The 24,386-nt window shown below is 49.4% G+C and overlaps 10 protein-coding genes across 10 annotated transcripts; 5 read left to right on the forward strand and 5 right to left on the reverse strand.

Moving 5' to 3' along the window:
* Positions 1-1,219: 1,219 nt before the first annotated feature.
* N7481_009815 (uncharacterized protein) lies at positions 1,220-5,856 on the reverse strand (the record flags this gene model as incomplete). The annotated part of the gene is made up of 2 exons (XM_057269034.1): positions 1,220-5,446; positions 5,521-5,856. The coding sequence occupies 2 exons, from the start codon at positions 5,854-5,856 to the stop codon at positions 1,220-1,222; spliced, it is 4,563 nt and encodes a 1,520-aa protein (XP_057119711.1).
* Positions 5,857-6,649: 793 nt separating this feature from the next.
* On the forward strand, positions 6,650-7,939 carry N7481_009816 (RNA methyltransferase, TrmH family; the record flags this gene model as incomplete). Its single annotated transcript, XM_057269035.1, has 1 exon — positions 6,650-7,939. The coding sequence occupies one exon, from the start codon at positions 6,650-6,652 to the stop codon at positions 7,937-7,939; it is 1,290 nt and encodes a 429-aa protein (XP_057119712.1).
* A 564-nt stretch (positions 7,940-8,503) lies between these two features.
* On the forward strand, positions 8,504-9,859 carry N7481_009817 (NAD(P)-dependent alcohol dehydrogenase; the record flags this gene model as incomplete). Its single annotated transcript, XM_057269036.1, has 3 exons — positions 8,504-8,647; positions 8,716-9,573; positions 9,632-9,859. The coding sequence occupies 3 exons, from the start codon at positions 8,504-8,506 to the stop codon at positions 9,857-9,859; spliced, it is 1,230 nt and encodes a 409-aa protein (XP_057119713.1).
* Positions 9,860-10,245: 386 nt separating this feature from the next.
* Positions 10,246-11,208, reverse strand: N7481_009818 (uncharacterized protein; the record flags this gene model as incomplete). Its single annotated transcript, XM_057269037.1, has 6 exons — positions 10,246-10,403; positions 10,482-10,718; positions 10,788-10,799; positions 10,849-10,856; positions 10,924-11,041; positions 11,094-11,208. 6 exons carry the CDS (start codon positions 11,206-11,208, stop codon positions 10,246-10,248), a joined length of 648 nt encoding a protein of 215 aa, XP_057119714.1.
* Positions 11,209-12,608: 1,400 nt separating this feature from the next.
* Positions 12,609-13,457, forward strand: N7481_009819 (uncharacterized protein; the record flags this gene model as incomplete). The annotated part of the gene is made up of 1 exon (XM_057269038.1): positions 12,609-13,457. The coding sequence occupies one exon, from the start codon at positions 12,609-12,611 to the stop codon at positions 13,455-13,457; it is 849 nt and encodes a 282-aa protein (XP_057119715.1).
* A 37-nt stretch (positions 13,458-13,494) lies between these two features.
* N7481_009820 (uncharacterized protein) lies at positions 13,495-15,189 on the reverse strand (the record flags this gene model as incomplete). Its single annotated transcript, XM_057269039.1, has 4 exons — positions 13,495-13,780; positions 13,834-14,693; positions 14,758-15,071; positions 15,135-15,189. The coding sequence occupies 4 exons, from the start codon at positions 15,187-15,189 to the stop codon at positions 13,495-13,497; spliced, it is 1,515 nt and encodes a 504-aa protein (XP_057119716.1).
* Positions 15,190-15,681: 492 nt separating this feature from the next.
* N7481_009821 (quinone oxidoreductase family protein) lies at positions 15,682-16,674 on the forward strand (the record flags this gene model as incomplete). The annotated part of the gene is made up of 1 exon (XM_057269040.1): positions 15,682-16,674. One exon carries the CDS (start codon positions 15,682-15,684, stop codon positions 16,672-16,674), a length of 993 nt encoding a protein of 330 aa, XP_057119717.1.
* Positions 16,675-16,836: 162 nt separating this feature from the next.
* Positions 16,837-18,273, reverse strand: N7481_009822 (pepsin-like aspartic protease; the record flags this gene model as incomplete). Its single annotated transcript, XM_057269041.1, has 3 exons — positions 16,837-16,917; positions 16,984-17,856; positions 17,929-18,273. The coding sequence occupies 3 exons, from the start codon at positions 18,271-18,273 to the stop codon at positions 16,837-16,839; spliced, it is 1,299 nt and encodes a 432-aa protein (XP_057119718.1).
* Positions 18,274-18,814: 541 nt separating this feature from the next.
* Positions 18,815-22,443, reverse strand: N7481_009823 (uncharacterized protein; the record flags this gene model as incomplete). The annotated part of the gene is made up of 5 exons (XM_057269042.1): positions 18,815-18,922; positions 18,977-21,922; positions 21,994-22,134; positions 22,198-22,224; positions 22,345-22,443. 5 exons carry the CDS (start codon positions 22,441-22,443, stop codon positions 18,815-18,817), a joined length of 3,321 nt encoding a protein of 1,106 aa, XP_057119719.1.
* Positions 22,444-23,225: 782 nt separating this feature from the next.
* N7481_009824 (uncharacterized protein) lies at positions 23,226-24,032 on the forward strand (the record flags this gene model as incomplete). The annotated part of the gene is made up of 1 exon (XM_057269043.1): positions 23,226-24,032. One exon carries the CDS (start codon positions 23,226-23,228, stop codon positions 24,030-24,032), a length of 807 nt encoding a protein of 268 aa, XP_057119720.1.
* Between the last annotated feature and the right edge of the window lie 354 nt (positions 24,033-24,386).

Below are 24,386 nucleotides of genomic sequence, written 5' to 3' on the forward strand. Positions count from 1 at the left end.
ATCCAAAGGGGGAAAGCTGGCTGTGAGATCTACGGCAACTCCTGCGGCAAGTCTTTTCGATCAGTGAAGATCTCAATCATGGGAGAAGCTATGCTAACAATGCTTCAATCTCTTACAGTACCGCCTTGTTTATCCGCCGCAATCACATTTACGGGGCTCCTGCTTAAAACGCTCTATCACTGTATCAAAGGGCCATAAAGCATCACTTCAACTGCGTCTATTACGTTGAAGCACAACACTGCCTCCATGGGGGCTTGCTAAAGGCAATCCCACGGGAAGCAATGTCGTGGATTTAAAGTTCATACTTCGTCTTGGCATAAACAGGGGTGGGCGGTCAAGTGACATTGTTTAAACCGTGACTCGTGCGCCAAGAACAATACCTTGGCAGAACAACAACCAGCGGCCGGTAAAAGCCATGAGAATTTTGCTGAGAAATACACTGCCATCCGGGAGAAGCGATTGATTGGAAGATCGAGGGTGCCAGTGCCAGTGCCAGTGCCAGTGCCCAGTGCAGTGGCCCCGGACCAGGAAAACTGACTATGTGGCATGTCCATGCTGATCGGAGTCCGAACTGCACAAGACAAGCCTGATCTGAATGAATACAGGAACCTCGGCTTTCACCATTGTCGTTTATTTTTGCGAAAGATTGTTCAAACCAAAAATTTCCAGTATTCCAAACAATTTCAGCTTGCGGGGAGATCTGAACGGGCGACCCCCCCTGAAAGGCGTCAACATAATTCTGTGGAGCTGGAAATGATTGCTTAGGAGGCATAGCGGGACAAATTGAGCCACTGGAATCCTTCCAAATTTCGATGTTGAGGTCTATTTTTGGTGCGCCTCCAGAGCCAGGACCTTTGTGCCCATGTATGCCTCGACGGCTCTATACAAACATACGAGTACTAGCTTAGTACTTGAGAATGTCTACAAAAATTCGAGAGTATGGAATCTTCTTGGTGGCATTTCATGCGACGGTTCAAGTTGTATTCTAATCTAACGCATCTGGGGTATATCATCGTTCGTAGCTCATCAACAAGATGGAAAGGAATGGCAATAAAAATGGCATAGCATGTGCCGCAAAAGCTGGCGAAAAAAACTTGAGAAAACAGTTTCATTCATTGTGAAGATCCCATGGACTCCGCTGGCCGCGTAATAATTGAGCCATAGCGAAAACATCAATCAGTGGAATGTAGCAAGTACTCGGGCTCGAAAAAAATGATCGTTAGTATTGCTGAGAGTGACTCGGCTGCTGAAATTGGGTCTGCTGGTATTGAAGACCGAAGTCGTTTGACGAGACTAAACCGTGTTGGCCGAGGGCCTCGGGATTGGGAGCCGAAGTCATCGCAGGAGAATATTGCTGCATAGAATACGGGGTGGTTTGCGGAGCTGGAGCTGGAGCCGAAGATGCTGGAGCCGAAGATGGCGGAGCCTGAGGCATGCTTCGGCCAAGCTCTCGCTCTGCCTCCTTCGCAGCCTTCCTGCGTGCGCGCTGACCGAGATCCCCCAAAATGCCCTGGAGATATTTTTTGGCCATGGCGACATACCCAGAAGGTTCTTTGCTCGCCTTCAACGCCTCCATCATGCGTTTAACTTGAACTTCGCTGCGTAGATGGGGGCAACTTCGGTTTCTGCCGAAGTGCGCCAGGCCACAGAGGGGACAGTGCTCAATGCCAGCCAGCTTTAATGGGCAGCGACCAAGGGCATGGTGTTGACTGCATACAATGCAAGCATGGCGAGTAATATCTTGGGTGCCATCGCCACTCACGGACAGCGAGGTTGATGGCGGTGGTAGCTGCACTCGCTTGAACGGACGAGTCTTCACATCGACAAGCGGCGTATCAATGTCCATAATGTCTATTTCCATATCATTTGCTTCATCTGGAGAATCGGATGCCTCACCGTTGTCTTCCTGCTGGAAATCGGTGTCGCTTTCAAGACCTTGCCTTTGGGAAACTTTGAAGGGAGGTGATTGAATGCCATCAAAGTCACGGACCTCCTCCTCTCTGGTTTCGTAGTTCACAGTATTTCGCTTGCGTTTGCCCCGACCGAAGCCCTCCGTTTTTCGATAGGATTCTTCGATGGCATCCTGCTCACGCTCTTGTAAGATCTGTTCCCAAACAGTGTCGTCTACAGGCGTGTCTTCCGTTTCGTTCACCTCTTCAAGTGTACCGCGGTCGTTTTGCCATATGCGCGCGAAACTGAATTGGGGCTGGTCAGACGATGCATTGAGAGTGCTGCCAGAAATTTCCTCCGCCTTTTCAGCCTGACTGCGATCCAGGATCTTATCGATTGATTCAGAGTCGTACTGGACATGGGCGGCATTATCATCCTCGAAAAGCGCTTGAGCACCATGCCTGAGAATTGACTCAAGATCCTCTTCGTCTTCGTCCGCCTCCATGCGCTCAATGAGCACATGGTCCAGCGCCAGCTTCCTTTTGCCCTTTTGCATGATTTTCTCTTCCACAGAAGCTTTTGTTGTCAGATGAAACACAAGAACGGTGTTCTTTTGACCGATTCGATGAACACGAGACAAAGCTTGCATGTCTTGCTTAGGGTTGAAGTCTGGGTCCATGATTATCACAGTGTCTGCAGTGGCAAGGTTGATCCCCACGCCGCCAGATCTAGTAGAGAGGAGAAAGGCGAAATAAGGGGAATCTTCAGCGTTGAAACTATCGATCTGTTGCTGCTTCTGCCGAGATGACAAGTTTCCATCCAGGCGGCAGTATTTCAGGTCGAGACCAGTGAGGAAGTCTTCAACGATGTCCAAGTTCTGCAGAAACTGACTGAAGATGAGAACTCTGTTTCCGCGCTCACGCAACTTTGGCAGCATCAGATTTAGCAATTGAAGCTTTCCAGAGGCCTCTACCAAATGCCGATGAGTCATGAGTGGATCATGGGTTTGCTCTTCGATGTCTCTGTTATAGAGGAATGGATGGCAAAGACACTTTCTGAGCTGAACGAGAATGTTATTCAAATTGTGCCGGTCTGCCTTCTTCAACTGGCCTGTCTGCTTCTTGCAGATCATTTTGATCAGCTCTGGATTTTTCCCGAGGATTGATTTGTAGAGCTTTTTCTGCACGACAGACATCGAAACGGGTAGGATGATCTGTACCATCGGTGGCAGAAATGGTAAAACCTGGGCCTTGGTCCGACGTAAAAAGCATGGCCGAATCATCTCGTGAAGAGCGCTGATGTTCTCTTTGTTCAATTCACTATAGCGTTCCTCAAGTTCTTCGGCATCAAGGTCTGGATTGATGAATTGAAGCAGATTGAACAGCTCTCGAATGTTATTTTGAAGAGGCGTGCCAGTAAGAATAGCCTTGAAGTCGAATTTCATACGACGAAGACACTCGTAAAGTTGAGATTTGTCATTTTTGAGACGCTGTCCTTCGTCGACAACCAGACCTGCCCAGTGCACCTTTTTCAGAACTCTATCCTTGGCATCGTCGTCGACCATACTCTCATATGAAGCAATGACGACATGTGACCGGAGATCACGCCCTCCTTGGGGAAACATTTCGTAGTCTTTAGCCGTTTGACGTGAAAATGCCGAGCCGAAGTATGTGGTTACCCGAACATTCGGTGTCCACATTTTGATCTCACGTCGCCAGTTCGCAATAGTCGAGTTGGGTACCACCACCAGAAACGGCCAACATTGATGTCTTTGAATGAGGGTTGCGAAAAGGCCAATCACTTGGACAGTTTTACCAAGGCCCATATCATCGGCTAAGACGGCATTCTCCTTTCTGAGAAACTTGTAGTAAAGCCAGTTGATACCATCCATTTGGTATTCCATGAGTTCGCCGCCAGTCAGAAGTTCGGGTTGGACCCGTAAGGCCAGGTCTTGCTCAAAATTTTGTTGCCGACTTTTCGATAAATGGGCCTTCAAAACGCTTCGATTGGGAGGCTGGATGGTGTCACGCAAGAGCCAGTCGCTGAAAGCAACTTTGAAATCTTCCCATCGGTCTTTATCAAGTGGATCGGGAGGCGATTCCACCACAGAAGATTCATAATTCAATCCCTTGTATTTCACAAAAGCTGATTCGACCATCTCCGGGTCCATTTCATCTTCTGTCTTGGTAGCTTCTCGGTATGTTACGTCAAATACGATGTCGACTCGCAAGTTTTCCTCGGGGATCGCTTTCTCGGTCGTCCAGATCGGGTTGTCAGACTTGGGTGAATTGTAGAACGCTCGGCGCATGGCAGGACTGCCAAAACCCCATACCCAATCTCCTCGCATCCACTTAGTGCGGAAGTAGGACTTTTGTTTCCACTTGATAAGGTATTCCTTTTCGATCTCTGGAACCGCCTCGCCGATGAGGCCTGCTGAGTTCTTGAGCTGTTCATCAACGGGACGCCATGCAACAAGCTCATCAATTTCGCCAAGAGCCTCAGAGCAATCACTGCATTGCCAGTGTTTGATATGGTCTGCAAACACTTCCGAGTTATCATCTCCTTTCACCGAGGGGAGGTGTTTTGAGTGGAAAGCCCGCTGACAGCTAGCACATCTGAAAAGAACGTTGTCGATGTTGTTCACCTGAGCCATATCGACTGGCGTGACGGGGTCTGTGCCTCCATTGGCGATGCGAAGCTGCTGTTCTTCTTTTGATGTCAGACGCTGCCTGAGTGGCTCTGACATGGGCCCCTTTTCCTTGCAAATTGCGCAGGATCCTAGGTGTGGAGCAACATCATGCTTTTCGTTGGCAATTCCCAGACAGCGGCGACACTGTAGGACAAAGTTGCCCTCGTCAATCTTGGTGACGAGATGATCCCGGGTAGTTCGGGGCCCCAGACAAACTTGATGATATGATGAGCTGCAACCTTGACAAAAAACAAGATCTCCTTTCTCTGGGTCGTCTTCATAGATACTGCACGTAGCGCAGCATGCAAAGTGTCGGATTCTGAAATCATCATCGCGCGGGATCTTTCGAAATGCCTCTCTAGCACCGGAATATTTTTGCTGTCTTGGGCGAATGCTCTCCGTCTCAGAAACGTCATCTTCAAATCGCTCTCGCAAATTCCCACGCAAACTTCTCCTAGCGCGAGATGATTTACGCCTGTTGGGATTTGGCGTCGAGTAGCCTTCCGAAGGAGTCGTGGACATCTGATCTGACTTTCGGCTGCCCCGCCGAAGCCTGCGCCTTGCATATGTATGTGATCGACTTGGCTCGTCATCTTCGTTGCTGCTTTGGTCGCTGTCCTCAAATCGGTAAAACGAAGCATACTGGCCTACAGCCGCAGCAGTGCGACGTCGTTTGTTCCGAGTCCTTCTGTGTCCAGAGCCACCCACGCTTGAGCTATCCGACGCTCCATCCCCGCCAAAATGATGCTGGGGCGAGATAGAGCGGTTTCCAACCACCAACAACTCATCGTCGGAATCGGAATCGGGGTTGAAGTGGTCGAGGGCTGAAACGCTGTTCTCCAATTGCATGAGTCTGTCGTGAGGCATCTAAGCAGCGATGAAATGTCGATATTAGAGGTACCACCCTATCGAAAAGGCTCGCTGGAAAAAGAATATCTTACTGTTGCACGTTCGCCGCTCTGTAGGCGAACGGTGTAGGATGGCTTCTTTGGATCCTCCGCGTCTAGCTGGAGGATTCGACGGACCACGAAATGACCAGGTAGGTACTCATATTCATGTATGTTTTCAATTGTCGGAAGAGCAACTCCAACTGCGATGGACAGCGTGGGTGCTTCGAGCGGAGGGGTCTTGATAGGTTGTTCAGGCTGGGGTGCGGGTGTGGGCGCGGGCGCGGGCGCGGGCTGAAAGACCGAGCTCTTGAATTGATTCATGACCTGAACAACCCTGGCATCAGGGTCCTCCGAGCCGGGAGAGGCGTGGTCACCAATTTGAGACATAGGTGATTGTGCAGGTGAATTGGATTGCGAGTATTCATTGCTTTTTGACTAGCGAATGGCCAAGATGGCAGTTTCACCATAAGACATGAGGCACAGCGGGATCGGATACTGTATCCAGTGTATCGTAGAAGATAAGAGAGTGTAGTAAGGTGGAATTGAGAGGTCAAGTGTGAGAATGAGAATTTCGGATATATCAGATGCCACAAAGAGGGTGAAGGCTGCGCGAAGTTCGAGAGGAATCAAATTAGGAAACGAGGTTGAGGGGGAGTGAAGCACGACAGTGCAAACGAGCAAACGTCAAACGAAGCTCATATCGGCTCGATAGGAAAGGTCCAATCGAAAACGCGATACCCCGGGACAACGCGCCCAGTTCGCGGCTGACCATGCGGCCCCGGAGGAACTTTGTTCCTATCTTATCGGGACCTGGGTTCTGCTGGGCAAATTTACCTCAGTGAGAACCTTCCCATAGGATCCCATCACTCCCTCATTCTTATCCTCTTGGTAATGGCATCAAGATTTTGCCGTCCAGGCTTATTTCCCCGGCCATTTTTATATCTCACTCCGCAGAATGGAACGTCCGTCCGATTCGCGTCTTTGAATTCTGCCATTGGACGTGGCATCCGCAGATCGCAGCCTCCGAGGAATTCATGGGCTAGAGACAGAGAATTGGACAGCAACGACACTTATCGCCGGCCACGAAATGATGGATTGCGAAATGATGGGTCACGAGGAAATCGGACCGGGCGTGATTTACCCCCCCAGGTTTCAGAATGAGAGAAAACCACGCGATACAATGAAAAATGGGAAGCTCGATAACATCTCCAGCTCCCGATACAACAGAAAATCGCACGGCAACGATTTCGACCAAGACAAATTCATCCGTACCGGCAGCTTTGAACGCTCAGCCCAAGAACACCGGCCTCGCGGACAGAGAGATATAAGAGAATCGCGCCCCGGGACTGAACGAGGAATGCCCCAACAGTCAGAGAGGCCCAAGGCTGCTGTATCCAGGTCTCGTGCCCACCGAGCTACAGAGGGTATGCCGCAGCGAGTAAAGGAAAATGTCAAAGTTCCCGAGTCGATCCCTTACACTACACCGGCATCCGAATTCATCTACGGCACGGGCGCTGTCGAGGCGGCGCTTCGCTGTAGCCGACGTCAGCTATACAAGCTCTACATTTACCAAGCTGCCGGTGAAGACCTGAGTCCGACCAAGATGGCTCTCCGCAAACTTGCTCTCTCCAAAAATATTGAAGCCAAGCTTGCATTTGCAGGCTGGGATCGGCTCCTTGACAAAATGAGTGCCGGTCGGCCTCATAACGGCTGTGTGCTGGAGGCATCCCCGTTGCCAAAGCTTCCCGTGCGCGGTTTCCTGCCAGTCTCCTCGGCGACTGAGGATCACTTCCGAGTTGAGCTGGCTCCCCAATCGCGGGAGGAAGCTGCAGTCAATGGCACGGGTGATCGTATTCCCATCATCCAAGCGCCCACGATGCAAGGTCGGCCGAGTGAGCGATACCCCGTCGCTTTGCTTCTAGATGGTGTTGTTGATCCGGGAAATATGGGCGCCATCATCCGATCGGCGTACTTTCTGGGAATTGATGCGATAGTCTTCGCTGGCCGAAACTGCGCTCCTTTGTCCCCGGTGACCATCAAGGCATCTGCTGGCGCTGCCGAAAACATGACCCTTCTTCATGTCAAAAATGAGGTCGATTTCATCCAACGGTCCAAAGACAACGGGTGGCGCTTTTATGCGGCTGATGCGCCCGGTCCCGGTGCTGAGTATCTCAGTCGTCATTCAGGCGCAGGCCAAACAGAAGCTGGTGCTCTTCCTACCTCCCAAGCACCTAGTGTTCTTATGATGGGGAGCGAGGGATCAGGGTTGAGTTCGCATATCAAATCCCATGCAGATGCGATCGTTAGCATTCCCGGTGCTCGCCACAGTATCGAGTTGGGCGCGCAATCCGATCCCGCTCGAATTGACAGTCTGAATGTCAGTGTGGCTGCAGCTCTACTCATGGAGATGTTCTTGCGAACCCCACTAGCAGTATCCGAATTGGCCAAGAAGAGAGGAGACAAGTCTTAATACGACGATGGGCTTGACTGGACTGTAACTATATTTTTGCATTTGCATAAGATACCTTGCTGTACAATATCTACTATGGAGTTTTTCTCGATAATTTTGCATCGCATCATTTCCAAGGTTCAATATGTGGAGTTTAATCGTAAAACACGGCGTTGAAGACGGCATTCAATAATTATATCTACCTTATTGTAGCCCGACTGGGAATTTAAAATTGAGGCAAAGTCTATCTCCCCGCACTGGCTCATAACTTGAATGAGAGATTGCAGGCTGGCGCGGAATTTCGCGGCAGCGGCCCGACCATCCTTTCTGCCGGGGCATGTACGTACCTACCGATTTTCATCGCCGAAGTCGCGGGAATGTGGGGAATAGTCTCGATTTATCTGGTTCTGCGGGGAAGGACCCGCAAATAGCTTTTCTTGCAATGCGATCGACATTCGTCCGATCTCAATCTAACTCTATAAAAGATGAGATCTCTTCCTAGTCTCTCTCTGCTTGATTTTTCCTTATTACCAAGGAATGGTTGTTTAAATTGAAGCCATCAAATCGTATTTTTACCGCCCCGCCATGATTCCCGAGACACAGATTCCCACCAAGGCCTTTGTGGTTGACGCACCAGGCTCACCGTTTGTTCTTCGCGATGTGGTTTTGGATGAAGTGCGAAGCAATGAGGTCCTGGTCGAGATGAAGTACACGGGCCTCTGTCATACTGTAAGATCCCCCGAACATGCAGGATGACATCATAGGTTTCACCACTAAAATATGTGCCTGGGTTATAGGATATTGTTGTTCAACAGGGTGCTATTCCTGTCGGTGATTACCCTGCTGTGCTTGGCCATGAAGGCGCCGGTGTTGTACGCCGCGTCGGTAGTGCTGTAAAAGACAAGACCTTGAGTGAAGGTGATCTGGTTCTCCTGAGCTTTACCTCGTGCAACAATTGCTCTGCCTGCGATGAAGATCGCAATGGATTCTGTCGCAATATAACTGCAATCAACTTCGGTGGTGCACGAGGCATATCTGCTGTTGACTCGCCCATCAAATCTGCTAGCGGTCAACCCCTCCGAGGTCAGTTCTTTGGTCAGTCTTCAATGAGCAAATTGGCAATCGTACCGGATACATCTGTGGTAAAGGCCTCTCCCAGTGTCACTGAAGGCGACTTGGCTTTGCTTGCTCCTCTGGGCTGTGGCTATCTCACTGGAGCTGGTACCGTTATCAACGTCCTTAAACCAAAGCCAACATCCCGGTTTGCAATTCTGGGTATGGGAGCGGTCGGCCTTGCTGCATTGTTAGCTGCCAGGGCTCAAGGCGTCGAGAATGTTATTGCGGTCGATATTGTTGATGCAAAACTTGAACTTGCCAAGTCTCTAGGTGCTTCTCATACTCTGAACACTAAGAGCGTCTCATCTCTCAACGAAGGGCTTCGTAATCTGTTCCCAGACGGGGTTGATCAGATTCTTGATACAACTGGTGTTGTTTCTCTGCTTGAATCAGCTGTAAAGTCTCTGGATCATGAGGGTATTCTTGCCATCGTGGGTGTTACCCCTGGTGGGTCGTCGCTCAGCATCGATCCGCTGGAGTTTATGATTAACTGCAAACGCATTGTCGGCGCCATTGAGGGCTCTTCAAATCCAGCCAAGGTATTTATCAAAATAGTGCCAACGGTTGTACCCTATACCATTTCTGACGTCTGCATAGCTTATCCCCCAATTAATCGACTGGTATAAGCAGGGCAAGTTCCCGGTCGACAAACTGGCCAAGATTTATGATTCAGACTCTTTGGAACAAGCATTGGAAGATCTACACAAGGGCAAAGTAATCAAGCCGATCATCAAGTGGGGGGGACCTTTGATATTCTCAATTCATAATTCTAAGTTCGAATACGGATTTTTGCACAAACACAACTTTTGTGTCGTTTTACCATAGCCTGCGAGTCTATTTGGAGCGACTCGGCCGAACAGAGGGCCAAACAGAAAAATAAAGACAGACCTTGAGATCTTGAGAATTTTTCATTTTGCTGCCTTTATCATTCCTTTTCATACTGTCAGTTTCATTCCCCAGTCGGATGATATTGTGACATTCTCTATTTGCTCGCGATGTTTTCTTGCACCCATAAAATCGCTCCTCCTCCGAGCTCGTAGTCCCTATGCCCTCGCCTCAAAGAAGTGTCAGTGCGCCAACGTTGATACTACTCTCTTATAAAATGATCTGAATACATTTAGAATGAATCTGTTATGGTGGACCCTTGCTTTGCAGTAGATCGATGGTGTTATATTATAAACCTAGACTTGAGCGCATTGTAATAAAGTGCATCAAACCACCTTTTGTATATCAGTGTGAGAGCCTCCAATCCCACCCTCACCCGAAATCTGGCTGGTAGCTGATGAGCCAGTATAGTGAGCATTGTGCTCCTCAAATTGCGTCCCAAACTCTGTAGTGATCATAATATTTGTATCGCCGATTATCTGCCCTTTACTATCATTGGAATCCCGAGCATTTGTGAGTTCCACTCAAGCCAAGTTATCCTCCTCTCGCCCACGCGGCTTACGGTTTTTATATGCGATTGATTGATGGTTTGAGTAGGCTGCAACGTGCGATCTATTGGTTCCATATGTACCGTAGGCTTGATGGTTCTGGTCGTAGTAAGGAGTTGACGTCTTCTTCCTGGTGAGACCGAGGTGTTGGAGAATGCGTTCCATCAAGAGGCGAATGGGCGGAACGCGGCCCACAATTATGATAATCCAAGCCTCAGTGGAAGCCCAGACAAGGAGGGAGGATTGTGCATCTGTGAAATTAATAGATAAGTCAGTTTGTGTATGTGTGCTTAAAATTTGTTCCAAGGGTAGCCACGTACAGGTAACATCGTCTGTCTCGGTCAACGATTTTAGTTCATAGCGTTTGAGGGTGGAGCATACCGCAGCTCCTATGTTTTTGGTCAGCATGGGAATCTATGGCCAGATTCAAGATTGTTCCAAGACGAAGACACGCACACCCAGCCAAGGCCCATCAGGATAGACAGAGCAATCTTGATTCGTAGTTTCATTTGAAGCTTCCAGAAAAGATGGACCGGGTACGAAGCCAATACCGCGTCGGAGAGGACATTGAAACCTGGAGAAACGTGTGAGTTTTATTTATTGATCGCTTCGAGAAGGCAGCCCACTAGCCTGAAAAAATGAGTAGTTCTGATTCATTTTTCGCCCCGGGTAGCATGATCCTGGGAGCGCATCATTCCATAGTTTTTCCATCGGCAAACACTGTCCCAGAATGGTTCCCATGACGGCAATGTTGACAGCGAAGATTTAGCACCCCGAGAACAATTAGTAACCAAGGTTTTGATGCGTGTCTTGAAGTCCATGATTCCAAGAGAATGATTCAAATATCCTCAATTATGCTTGGCAACAACTTGAATTTATTTACAAATTAATAGCCAATTGTTTATTGCCCATATCTTTGATACTAGTAGTAGTAATAGTAGTAATAGTAGTACTGTATCGAAAAAGGTGCCATTGTTGTATATTTCACGACAGGTAATCCGCAAAACTCGGGACTTTGGCGCAGAAGTGTAGTGTGACCACATTATAATAACTTATCTGCTCCAATACCTCGATAAATGCCTATATTTATTTAGAGAGCAAAAAATAGAATTCAGTGAGCACTCAAATGGAAAAAAAGGGAACATCGCCTCAGATTTCCATTAATACGGTCACGTGGCTCGGTTTCGTTTGTTAGCGGTGCCGGATGCCGTTAATCTTCACTTTTACCAACTTCAACAAGACCATCGGAGCTCAACATTCTGGGATGTCATCTAACTCTGCACCCGACTCCTCACGGATCGACTCGACATTGCCCCCTGGTCCTGCACGACAACGCTCGAGGCAAGCTTGTCTGCCATGTCGACGCCGCAAGAGAAAATGTGACGGTAAACTACCTTGCAATGTTTGCCAAGGATACGACTACGAGTGTGAATATGATGAAACATTTCAGATTGTACCTCAGAAACGAGCAAGCTCGCCAAGTCAATTGTCACGCCAGCGGGGTCCGAAATTTGACCGTGTGGATCACTCAACAGATGCCTCAAAGCAAGACGCTGGAGCCTCTATCCTCCCTGGTGTGCTCGAGCCCTCCAAAGCTCGATATGTGGGAAGATATTCATCGATTGCGTTTCCTCTTTACGTCGGATTAGAGCTTCAAGCAACGAAACTTCCACGTCTGCACTCATTTGCGTATCACACTGGCATCCGGAAAGAGCCGCCTTGTGCGGCGCATTCGGAGCTCACAGAGCGCATTTTATGGAATACTGCAAGAAGCTTGATTGAGGTCTACTCCGCTATAGTAAATCGTATTTTTGGATTTCTAGACATGGATTCCTTTTACACCCGATGCGAGATGCACTGGCATGGGCAGCCGCAAGACTTGGTTTTCGAGGCCATGATCTGTGGAGTTATTGCCTTGGCATCTCTGTTCAAAGAGCGGATAGACCAAGAGACGGAGATGTGGCTCACTTTGCACGCTAAAAATATTTTAGAGGACTCCGATCTCAGCCGGTTTCCTTCTCTCGAGCAAATTGCAGCCTGGATACTGCGAACTTTGTACCTTCGTTGTACAGGGCGGCCACACGTGACTTGGCTTTCCAGCTGTACGATCATGCATCTCGTTGAAGCAACTGGCCTTCATCATGCACCAGAATCTGTCATCCAAGCTGGGGGGGAATGATGCACCGATTCCGCCAGCCCTTAATATCATGAATCGCATTGCCCAAGTAGCAAATTGTCTTCATGTTCTCGTCGCTTTCGAGTATGGAAGATCTATCTTAGCAATAAATCGACGGGTGCTTGAATATGCTGATTACAAAAGTCGTGCGACAGACTTGACACCGCAGCTATGTCGTCTTGTTGCTGCATTACCTACACACCAGCACGTAGAAGATACCGCAGTGCTGGCCCAAGAGCTGTTCTTGGCCCTGGAAAAGATTGCCGAAACTGCTGTCCACCACGATTTTCTTGTACTCTTACGGACAGACCTTGTTCTGGGTATTTATCGTCGGCTTCGTGTTTTGGATGCCAAGTATCACCATGGCCACAATGAAAAAATCATTTCTGCCGGTATGGTAGCCTTACCTGCAGCAAGAAAGTTGGTCAGCCAAAATCAACCTTGGTGGAATGTCATTGGATCAGTCTTCCAGTTTGTATGTGCTCTGATCGTTATGGATACGCCAGCGAGCTGTGAAAGGCTTGTGGATGCCATGGACACTTTGGAATTCATCGTTAGCCATCTGGACACCCACTTGGCAAAGGAAGCTCTTTCAACCGCTCGCCAACTCGTCCATGCCTCACTGAATAAGAAACGAAAAGGGGTTGAAGTACTTCAACGCATTGTAGGAACAGAGACACCAGAAGCTGCTATCAGTACGCAAAGGGTGAATGAATTATCTCAAGATATGGTATCGCTGAGTCCTCTACTTGCAGGCCAGCTGCCGTTCGACTTGGATTATCTATGGGCCACGGAATTTAACCTCCCCTCGTGATTAAGCACATACCAGTGACATATTTTTATTAGTATGTCTAGGATGAAGCTTTCCTGGAGTCTCGCCAAGTCACTAGCATGAAACAGGTGGCGATGATTGTACCGAGACCAGCCAGGCCAACACCCGTGTATGAGGCGGCTCGGTAACCCACAAGAACATTTTCTCCATCATTGCCAACATAATATTCAACTACGCCTGCAAACCCCAGTCCCATCGAAATCGAGTAATTGACCACTGTATTCACAAGCGACCCCGCAACACCCTGGTCTTGTTGCGGCATCGCATTGCTCAGGATGACAATTCCAGATGGAAAAGACATGTCCCTGCGTCATTGTCAGCGGTGCAAAGTTGGAGAAAGATTGTCAGGGCTACTTACATTCCCCATGGCGTGATCAGCATAATCACAAAGGCATTTGCCCAATATACCTGGCCGATCGGCATTGACGCCAGCAATGCTTGACCTGCGGAAAAGGCTAGCATCGCAACGAATATGATTATGCTTGCTGAAATACGTCCAAGCAAGAGACCCGTGATCACAGCAGCACACGCCCCCGATAGAGAGGCGCCGGCCCATTTAGCAGTCACAAGCAAACCACTATTTCCCTCCAACACCTCAAGGATATTATAGTAATAGAATACCACAACACCAAAGCTTGACCATCCGGCAGCAATGCATCCCAGGACCCAGCCAGCCTCGCCCACAAGTACCGATCGAGGTAGAAGTGGATACGCAGCCTTACTTTCAAGGAAGAGAAACAGGGCCATGATCAAAACACCAACAATTAACATCACATAGGTGTATGGGACTCCCCAGCCAACTAGCGAGGCTTGGTTCCAAGCAAAATTGATCAGGATGAGGCCCGACACACCTGTAATAGCACCATATGTGTCAAGCCGCTCAAATATCGAAAGATCTTCACAAGGCTTCTGCTGCGGCACATAGGGTATTGAAAAGTACCCAAGGACTGCAAATATGAAACAGGCGATCCCGAATATCCAGTAACCCCATGGCCACCAAACTCGCTCCGCGAGCAGCGACGAGAATGCCGCGCCGAGGGTAAATCCACCCGGGGCAACGGCACCGAAAAGACAAAACACCATTTCCTTCCGGCGCCCAGGGGGGGTATGACCTTCCAAAGATTGCAACGGCGTTCGGTAGCAGTAGGGCTGGCCCAATGCCTTGAAATGCACGACAGCAGTTGAAAAATCTCGGATTGGTCCATACAGAGAATCCTCCTACGATAGACCAGAGTCCAAGCCATAAGAAGCCGACAATGAATAAGAGCCGATGACCATATACATCACCAAGTCTGCCAGAAACGAAAATGAAAGTTCCAACAGTCAAGCTATACCCAGCAGATGCCCACGACAGGTCTTTAGGCGTGGTGTTGAAGCTGTCACTGATAATTTGGAGAGGTGCAATCGAGAGTGACAGGCCAGCCTGGGTCATAAGTTGGGCGCAGCAAACAACCAAAATGAAGGCTGCCTCGTGAAATCGATTCTGAGGTAGACCGACAAAAGCTGGCTGATCGATTTTTGCTTCAGGGTCGTCCCTCTGTGAGCCCGGGGTCATGGAGTCTTTAACAGCCACCGTGTCGCTGGACGCGCTTTCCACTGCAATTTTTCATGGAGACTTAGAAAATTTCAAGCGTGATGAATATTGAATGGGTTTCTTACCTAGATCGTGGCTCATATTCGCTCGCTCTTCAGTGCTGGAGGCGCTTGTCGCCATTATGAAATGATTATGGCTTTAGTGCATGAAAACAGACATTTATTATCGCGCGGGATAGATGAAACAATCTGAAATAATAATTCAATCAGGCCAAGCTCCACCTACTCGCATCACCCTGAAGATCTTGTTCCGGCCGGCGCTACTCTATTCTCCGAATTGATTGATAACCCTAAACTGACCGCGTGGGCCGCGCGGTCCGCACGGCCCGGTCGCAATTTCCGGAGCGGCCAAGTGCCGAGTGCATGATTTGCATGATTTGGCCCAGCATAGCACACATTCTTACAATGTGCTTATGACGTGAATCCAAACGTTCTGCTTTTATTGTGGGTTCAAACGAGAATGTTCGGTCGGAATCGGAAAAATTATTATATAAAACCAGCTCCCGATCATGTCGGCCCCAATCAGTTGGTCACCCGCTAACATATCTACACCAGAATTGAACTTAATCACAACCGTGGCCATCGAAACCTCATCCAGATGGCACCTGCAAAGATGAGAGCACTGCACCTTGCAAAGGCTTCCGCGAACTCACCGCCAGAAATCACAACAGCTTTCAAATCGATTCCGCTATTGAAGCCTGGCCATGCCCTTGTCCGGATCAGTTACGCCTCCATTCAACCATCGGATAGACTGAATGCACAAGGTCTTTTCCCATACACCACCTACCCTCGCATTCCAGGTCGTGATTATTCTGGTGTTGTTTTGGATGTTGCCGACAAGTCAGGTGCATCGAACTCATGGATCGGGAAGAGTGTGTACGGAACTAGTGGCTCGACTCTCGGCTTTGACACGGATGGAACGCATGCGCAATACTGCTTGATTCCGCAAGATGCGCTCGTGGAGAAACCTGCAACATTATCATCCCTACAGGCTGCTACAGTGGGTGTTCCATTCACAACCGCATACATCTGTATTAGCAAAGCCCAGGTTACCAAAAACGATGTGGTTCTCGTTCTTGGAGCAAATGGAGCTGTGGGATCAGCGGCCTCACAGATGGCCCGGGCAATCGGATGCAAACAAGTTTTGACAGCCGCGAGACGACCAGATTCAAAACCCGACATAGTCATCGGTTCAGAAACGCCAGAAACAATGCTCACGGAGGGAGTATCCGCAAGAACAGCTGGAAAGGGCGTGGATGTTGTCATCGACACAGTTGGTGACTTGAAATTAATGACAGCTGCTCTGGAGCAGTTGGCTATGAATGGACGCTATGCATGGATTGCAGCACCTAGGGGTGATTCCAGCAAGAAAATTTCATTCGATATATTTCAAGCATATCGCAAGGAGATTACAATGCTTGGATGCAATTCGGCTGCTCGTACGATCGAGGTAACGGCCGATTCCCTGCGGTCTGTAAACAGTTGGATAGCTCAAGGAAGCTTACGAGCGCAAGCCGAGGGGGACTTTGAGACACTGAAGTTGGACGAAGCTATAGAAAATGGGTATCGCAAGACAGCACAGAAGGTGGTTATTGATATGTCATAATTCAGAAGCTTCAATCATTATCTATAATAGAACATACTGCTATAGCACTAAATCACACCACACCCCGTCTCGTGACACTAACCCCGGAGTGAATGACTGCCACAAGATAACATTTCATCGACAAGATCATTCCTCATGTAACTCATGGACTCCTTATCCGGTTCACTCAGGTGGAGGAGAAATATTCTGGTGCAGCTCCTTTCTCTGCACTGCACCGAATCGAAGATTGCCCACATCAAACACCTATAGCAAGTTTGAATCAATACATCGTAACTTGGAGGTCAAGAAAAGAAATCGCGAGTGACCTACCGCATATATTGCCTTCAGAAAAGTGTCCCCGAGTATGTCCATAGTCATCGAGCCACGGCTTTGAATGCCACCGTAAACATAGCCAGACTTTGCCTGGGCAAACCCCAAATCCTCTTTCTGCACAACAAATTGCGTGTCACCAACAGCGAACGATATCGCAGGCAGTTTATCAGCTGGGGTATCAGCCGGGTAGATATACCCCTGGCTGTCCTGATCGTAGATGGCCCCTTCGATGGCATCATAGATAACCTTGCAAGTTTCATCGTCCACCAAGGCCAGAGTCGTACCAGTATCTGCGATAGCCTTGTTGCCAGATCGAGAAATGGACTTACCATTGACCGTGGCTGAAGCCGAGTTGAACATCCAGAAGCCTTGGCTCTTATCAACAGGCGTGTAGTAGATATCTTCGCCAGCCTCTTTCACAGTGTCCTGATCAATAAAACCAAATGTGTAGAACGACTCCCCTTTATCTGGTTCATCTGCATCACGCCACGAGCCCAGTTTTGCTGTGAAGAGTGCACTAGACTTCAGAATATCTGACTGAGTGATCATGTTGTCCACGGGCGTAGGCACTGCCTTCGGTTGCACAGTATTGATGTTGCTAAACGCAAGACCTAGAAGTCCATCACCTGCGCCACTCGCAAATTGTGCCGACAGTGTATCCGCTAGCTCGATGGCCTGTCCATTCACTACAACGCCGCCGATGTTCACATCATCGTTGCCCACTGTTCCAGCCGCTGAGGACCCGTCGCCATAAGAGATTCTCCATGTTGAACCATCCTTGTTCTTAAAAGAGCTAGACTTGCTCGGATCAAAGACAGTGTGATTCTTATACTGGGCCAAAGTGACTGATGGCAGTTTTGTCGACCATACCTTACACATTTGTCAGTTTTAAAAAGGCCGGCACCTCTTCAATCGGCATATAGATTTCAGAATCAAGCTCACCCAAAGATCTGCAGATCCAGTATCAAAGTCCAGGTTCAACTTCTGTGCTGGTGTACCTATTTCAACCTCTGCCAAGTACATAGCATCATTCTGCACGTCATCAGCACCAACCTGGCCGACTTGGTCATCGGCACTCTTTTTCTGTAGGACCTGGCGGACGTGAGCCCGACCGCCGACCGGCTTGTTGGTGAACTGCCGACCAGTTTGTTGCATCATTGGGCCGATAAAATAGGGGCCCTTTTTTGTTGGGTTGAAGCCATACTTGCGCATCGCATAAACATAGGACTTCGTTCCCGACTTTTGATAGCGGGGGTTTGGAACGACCCGGATTCTAGTTGTTGACATGGCGGTGGACTGGCGAGACTGACGAGTTAATTTGGATTTGAGGAATTTAATAACAGACATTCTGGATATAGCTTGCTAGATATCCGGTTTTGCAGTCACGGATCTGGTTTACCTCGAGTATCAGATAGATGATTCTATGGGGCCACTGGGGTCGGTGGCTTTGATCATGAAGATAGCCTTGAGCATTTATATGCCAATGATATGACCCCTACCAGTTGGACCCCCTGCTGTGAAGTGTTTCTTTCGTCATCACACCTGACAGGAGAATTAGCGTGTGTTAAGTAGCCCACTAACGATCGATGTAGCATCGGGGACGCCGATCGGCGCTCCGAGTGTATCAGCCGGGCGGGGACGGCGCTCACGATACAGGGCACAGGACGAACATTGCAGGTTCAAATCACCATGGGATAAAATAATTCTATTTGATTTGCCATTACAAAGTGTAAAAAATCATCTGTTAACGCCGATCTCCGTACCCAAACCCACAGCACCTCCCTGGGATAGCAAACTATTGTTGACAAATGACACGCGTAAAATCACTTCATTTCTTTCGACCCTTTGTCTTAGGCGCGGTTGAAACGCTGGCTGCTCTTGAGGTTGAAGCCGAGGCATTTTTACTGGCAGCCTTGGTCTGTTTGACTTGTTTAGCCTACAGAGAGATTAGTATGCCGAAACCTATTGGTGTTTTTCGAATCGAACTTACTGTGGCGCCATTCTTAGCCCGCTTCTTAGCAGGCTGGACCGCGTCATCGTTCTCTTCATCTTCATCCCGGTCCCGACCACGACCTTTGCCCTCCCCATTGGCCTTACCCTCGGGCTCGAACTCCTTTGCGATGGTATTTAGAAGGGTGGTGCAGCGCCGACCGATCTCCACCGGGGTACGGCTGAGGAAGAACCAGTCAAAGCGGAAGAGAGGCGAATCGCGAACCTCGTCCCGGATTTTTTCGTAGAGTCCATCTCCCTCGACGCCATACTTGTCAAGCATAACGAGAAGGAAACGATCCTCTTCCTCGGTATAAACCTTTTTATTGGTTGTAGACACAGTGTAGTTGATTTTGAGCTGCTGCAGAGGCACACGGTACATCTCCATCTTCTTGCGGAGCATCTTGCGCTGGTGATTCATTTTGCGCAGCTTTTCCTCGCCTTGGTCGATGACGCGAAGGTACTTCGGGTAATCCTGTATTTCGGTATACCGACGCCAGAAGACTTCCGCGTATTCTTCAATCTCATCTGGCTCTTTGCTATCGATCTCAGTCGCGATGCCAACGTAGTCAGTGCGTCCGAATTTGGCTGATCCGTTGACAAACTGTTGGAAGTCACGACGATTCCAGTGGGAGAATCCTTCTTCGGACATCTGAGTCTTCTCAGCCTGCTCCTCCTCGGTAAGAGGCTGGGCATTATCGATCTCTTGTTGCTCCAGATCCCGCTCGGCTTCACGTTCGCTTAGCTCTTCCTCTGGACCCTCGGGGAGCTGAGCCTTGTACCCGATTTCCTTGTGGAAATACGCGGTCTCCTTCTCCTGCAACTCCTGCAGGCCTGGAGGGAAGAATTGCCAATCGTGTACGCTGATCTGCTTAGGTGCTCGGGGTACTTTGGGCTTCGTATCAGCAGTCCGGCCACCGGTCGCCAAGGCCTGACGGTAATATTTGTCGATTGAGTAGAACTGTTCCTTGCGCTCACGCTTGGCTGGGTTGATCCAGGTCATGCCGATATCTTTCTTTGGTGCAGTGAAATTCTGTCCGTTCCATTCGTATGCGCTCTCGGAGCTGAACTTTTGCAGATCATCAATGCCCAGCTTTTCGTACTTCTTGTTTAACTCGGCCGTTCTCGTCTCACCCTTCGCCAAGATAGCCTCAATATCATCAGAGAGTTCATCTGGTTTGCCAGAATCATCGTCCCTGTTATTGAATACATTGGCAGCGCCATGCTGGATCATCCCAAGAAGATCATCTTTTGAAGTAGCCTTGCCCGACTGCTGAGCGCGACCTTGTTGAATGACGAGCTGATCAAGACGCAGTTTTTGCGCAGCGCGTTCGAGAACCTTTTCTTCAATGGCATTCTCAGTAACGAAACGGAAGACCTTGACCTGCTTAGTTTGACCAATTCGGTGTGCACGGTCCATGGCCTGAAGATCAGCTTGGGGGTTCCAATCACTATCAAAAAGAACGACAATGTCGGCACTGGTAAGGTTAATACCCAAGCCACCTGCTCGAGTAGTGAGTAGGAAAATGAACTTGTCGGAGCCAGGCTTGTTGTAGTCATCAATAGCAGCGATGCGATCCTCGTGGGCCGTTGTCCCATCAATGCGGCAATAGTTGAAATCTCGGAACACACAGTAATCTTCCAAAATATCCAGAACACGACTCATCTGAGAGAAAATGAGAACTCGACTGCCATCAACCTGCATACGTTGCAGCAGCTTGTCCAAGATGGCCATCTTGCCAGAGTTAAACACAAGATGTTCATCGGTTGTGTACGGCGGCCCAGGCTCGGCTCCCTCAAAGAGATAGGGATGGTTGCAGCATTTCCGCAATTGCATGACGATGTTCAGCAGACGAGTCTTGGATTCGCGCTTGCCCGCCGCACCGTTCACGGCATCAATGTCCTTCTCCAGGATCTTCTGGTACCATTTAACTTGCATGTCGGACATTGGCACGTAAAGATTCATTTCCTTTTTCGGCAAAAGGCTCTTCTCCACATCACTCTTGACACGTCGCAGTAAGAAAGGACGGAGGACACGATGAAGCTGTTGGACGACAGTATCCTGGTCAGAACCCTGGGTTGAGAACCATTGATCAAATGCGTCTGAGTCACCGAAGACATCAGGGAGTAAGAAGTTGAGCAGGGCCCACAATTCATGTAAATTGTTTTGCAAAGGGGTACCAGTGATCAAAAGACGATTGCGAGAGTTGAAGAGACGGATGATCTGGGACAGCGATGACTCCTCGTTCTTGATACGGTGAGCCTCATCAATAATGATGTACTCCCATGGCAACTTCTTTAGAGCGGATTTCTCCCGGAGAATCATTTCGTAGCTGGTAATACAAACATCAAAACTTTCGTCGGCCAGGCGCTCGGTAATGATGCGTTGCCGTTCCTCCTTGTCACCATGGAGAACCAAAACGTCGATGTCGGGTGTCCACCTAGCGAACTCTCGCTTCCAATTGTCTAGGGTCGATTTGGGCACAGTGATAAGGTGAGGGCCAGTGATGTTACAAACGTATCTTAGGTACCCCAAAAACGAGATGGTTTGCAGGGTCTTTCCAAGACCCATTTCATCAGCCAGTATACCGGAAATACCGTTTTCGTGCAGCGAGACAAGCCAATTCAAGCCTGCAATCTGATAATCACGAAGTTGGCCGTGAATAAAGGCGGGAGACTCCCGGAAAACCGTTGTGGTCTCACCCCCTCCACGCTCGTCCTGAAGAAGTTCGGCGTCCTCTTCTTGCTCGGTTCTACGGCGCCTATCGCCACCTGCGCCACCTGAACGTGCAGACCCTTTGCGAGCCTTGGCTTCCTTTTCCGCATTTTGTCGGTCAATCTCAGCCATGATCTCCTTGATGCGCGGGTTCGGGTTGGTCTCGATGAAGTGGCGGAACAGATCGGTTAAGCCCAAAAGGTATCGGAATCGGCGAATCGAATCATCCTCCTATTAGAATAATGGGCGATCAATACGCATTCACGAGGGTCAAGGAGTTCCAGAGGCCCTGTAGGACATACCTTCGACTCATCCAGGCGACCATGCTTCTTGCCAAGAATGCTCTTTCGAAGTTGAGTAGCCTCAGAGCGGCGTCTTCGTCCATCCTCTAGAGCGTCGCCCGCAACGCTGCTCGCTGTCGTATTGGGGTTGGTATCGGAATCCTATTGGGGCATGCCGTTAGTTCATGTGTGCGCGATGGCCAGGGAAGTCTTGAGAGGGTTTACCGTATAGTCTGGGGTGTCTTGGTGACTCTGGACGAGAAAATAGGGTTAGAAGAGGCATGACGAAGAACATCATCTGTCAAACAGGGACCCAAAAAGGGAATGCGACAATTGCAGTAGAAGGGTGGGATTGAGGACAGAATCGCGTACTGTTAGAGCGTCCACGGGAACCGATGGGATAGCGTCGTCATTTGCGTCAGTCATAGGGGTGTCCACTTGGGAAGGGGACCCTGTGGCGGCGGGTGCCATATCAATCTACGCCACGCACGCTTTGCGCAAGTAAATGACGATGGAGGTACGTCTGGATTCACTTTTGAGCGTGTAGCTCCTGTGAAAAGCCTCGAAGCTGGACGACCTTAACCGGACAAGGTAGCAGAAGAATTGCGGTTGACCAGGATAATACACGCGTGTTGAAACAAATAACTGCGGATGGCAAAAGACCGCAGTGAGAAGATGGGTCGATTGAAGGTTGGTGGAAGCAGAAGCAGAAGCAGAAGCGCAAGCGCACGAGAAGTCGCGCCGAAGAATAAGGAAGGCGCGGCCAATCACCCGTCACGCGGTGATTGGCTCGAGCCTTAGCTCAGCATCGGCACTTCGGAGGCTGAGTTTACCCGAAATCGGTGATCAGTGGCAGAATCCGGCAGAATCGAAGAAGTGGGGTCACGTTACCGGGCCAGTGAGAAAATCGGTCTGTGCATTTGGAGCGGCGAAGGATCACCTGCAGCCATCGGGTACTCGCTTCTAGTTCCCCCAGAGTCACTACATTACACTCTTGCGATCACTCGCTCTGGGCCACCTTGCTGTTGCTATCCGGGGGACTTTCTTGCGTTCTTTTCACCAAGCTCGGCACGTATTATCCTTTGGTTTATACGTGATCTGGCTTTGTTTGAGACCCATACTCGTGCAAAAATTATTTAGCCTTTGACTGGCCACCCAAACACACTTGGTCAGATTGGGACAACGAAAGCTACGACAGCTCCTTTCCTCGATACACGAACTTCTCTCGGCATCTCACATCCGACTTCCTCATCATGGATTCTATGAGATCGTTGAACACCTCCCTGCCGAGCTCCACACCCCGCCCTCAGCCGCCGGAGCAACTCCTCCAGTCTTTCAAGGCTGCTGCTTTGTCTGTCACAAATCTTTATAAGAATGCAGTGTGTGAACAAGCACAAGCGAAACAAGCGGGTTATCAAGAGGCCATAGAGGATTTACTGCACTTCCTCGACCGCGAGAACCTCGGCCTCGGCGATGGTGAGGGGTGGAAGGTACGACAATGGGCAACCGAAAAGTGTGATGGAACCGCGTCCCAAACAGGTGATGAGGACGAGCGAGGCGACAGCAACGACAAGCGTGATCGAAGCTCAACGCCCACAACTGCCCGCAAAGAACCTCCGACATCTGAAGCTCCCACCCGACAGCCGCCCACCTCCGCACCTCCTTCAACCCCTCGTCCGGAAACCACAGCCGCTACGCCTCAACCCCAACCCCAGCCTCAAGAGCCCATCAACACCTCTCCTGCCGTTTTTACCTTCACAGCCGGCCCGACATTCCCACAATACCAAGACCTCGATATGGATACCCTCTCTTCAGACAACTCTACCCCGCCCTCACAGGATGGCGCGCCCGTCAGTCTATCCCTGATGCCACGCAACTCCCGCCAATCCCATCGCCACAACAATTTACCCCGAGCGAATGCACGATCAACCACAAGGGAGTCACCTGCCACTCTGGGTTCGAAGCGAAAATTTACATTCCCAGATTTTTTCGACTTGTCTGGAATGGCGAATGGGAAAGATAGTACGTTCGGTGGAGGGAAACGTGGACGGTTTAATTAAGGCTGCCCACTGGACTATACGACGTTGATGAAGTGACGAATATTCCGTTCCGATTGTCACGAAACGGTTGGGTAGATTCTGGGGTGCTTTTTTTAGGTGCACACTAAGGAGGAGAATTCTTGCATATGATTTCGCTGCATTGTCCGGGTTTCCTTGGTTTTTTCCTTCTCTTTTTCCATTTCATTCTTTCCTTCTTTGTCTTCTTTTCCCCCGTTTCGATGCATTCTTCTTCTCGCCATACCTGTTGGATCTTGTTATGCAGCATATAGAGGATTGGTGGAGATACCCGCATGGTGGAAGCTATCATTAGCTTGTGATAGTATAACAAATACATATAGTACAAATTCCCAAGAA

This window comes from Penicillium waksmanii (assembly GCF_028829765.1).
Source record: "Penicillium waksmanii strain IBT 27052 chromosome Unknown utg000008l:1.0-5622682.0:1.0-5626561.0, whole genome shotgun sequence".
Taxonomy (NCBI): Eukaryota; Fungi; Ascomycota; class Eurotiomycetes; order Eurotiales; family Aspergillaceae; genus Penicillium; species Penicillium waksmanii.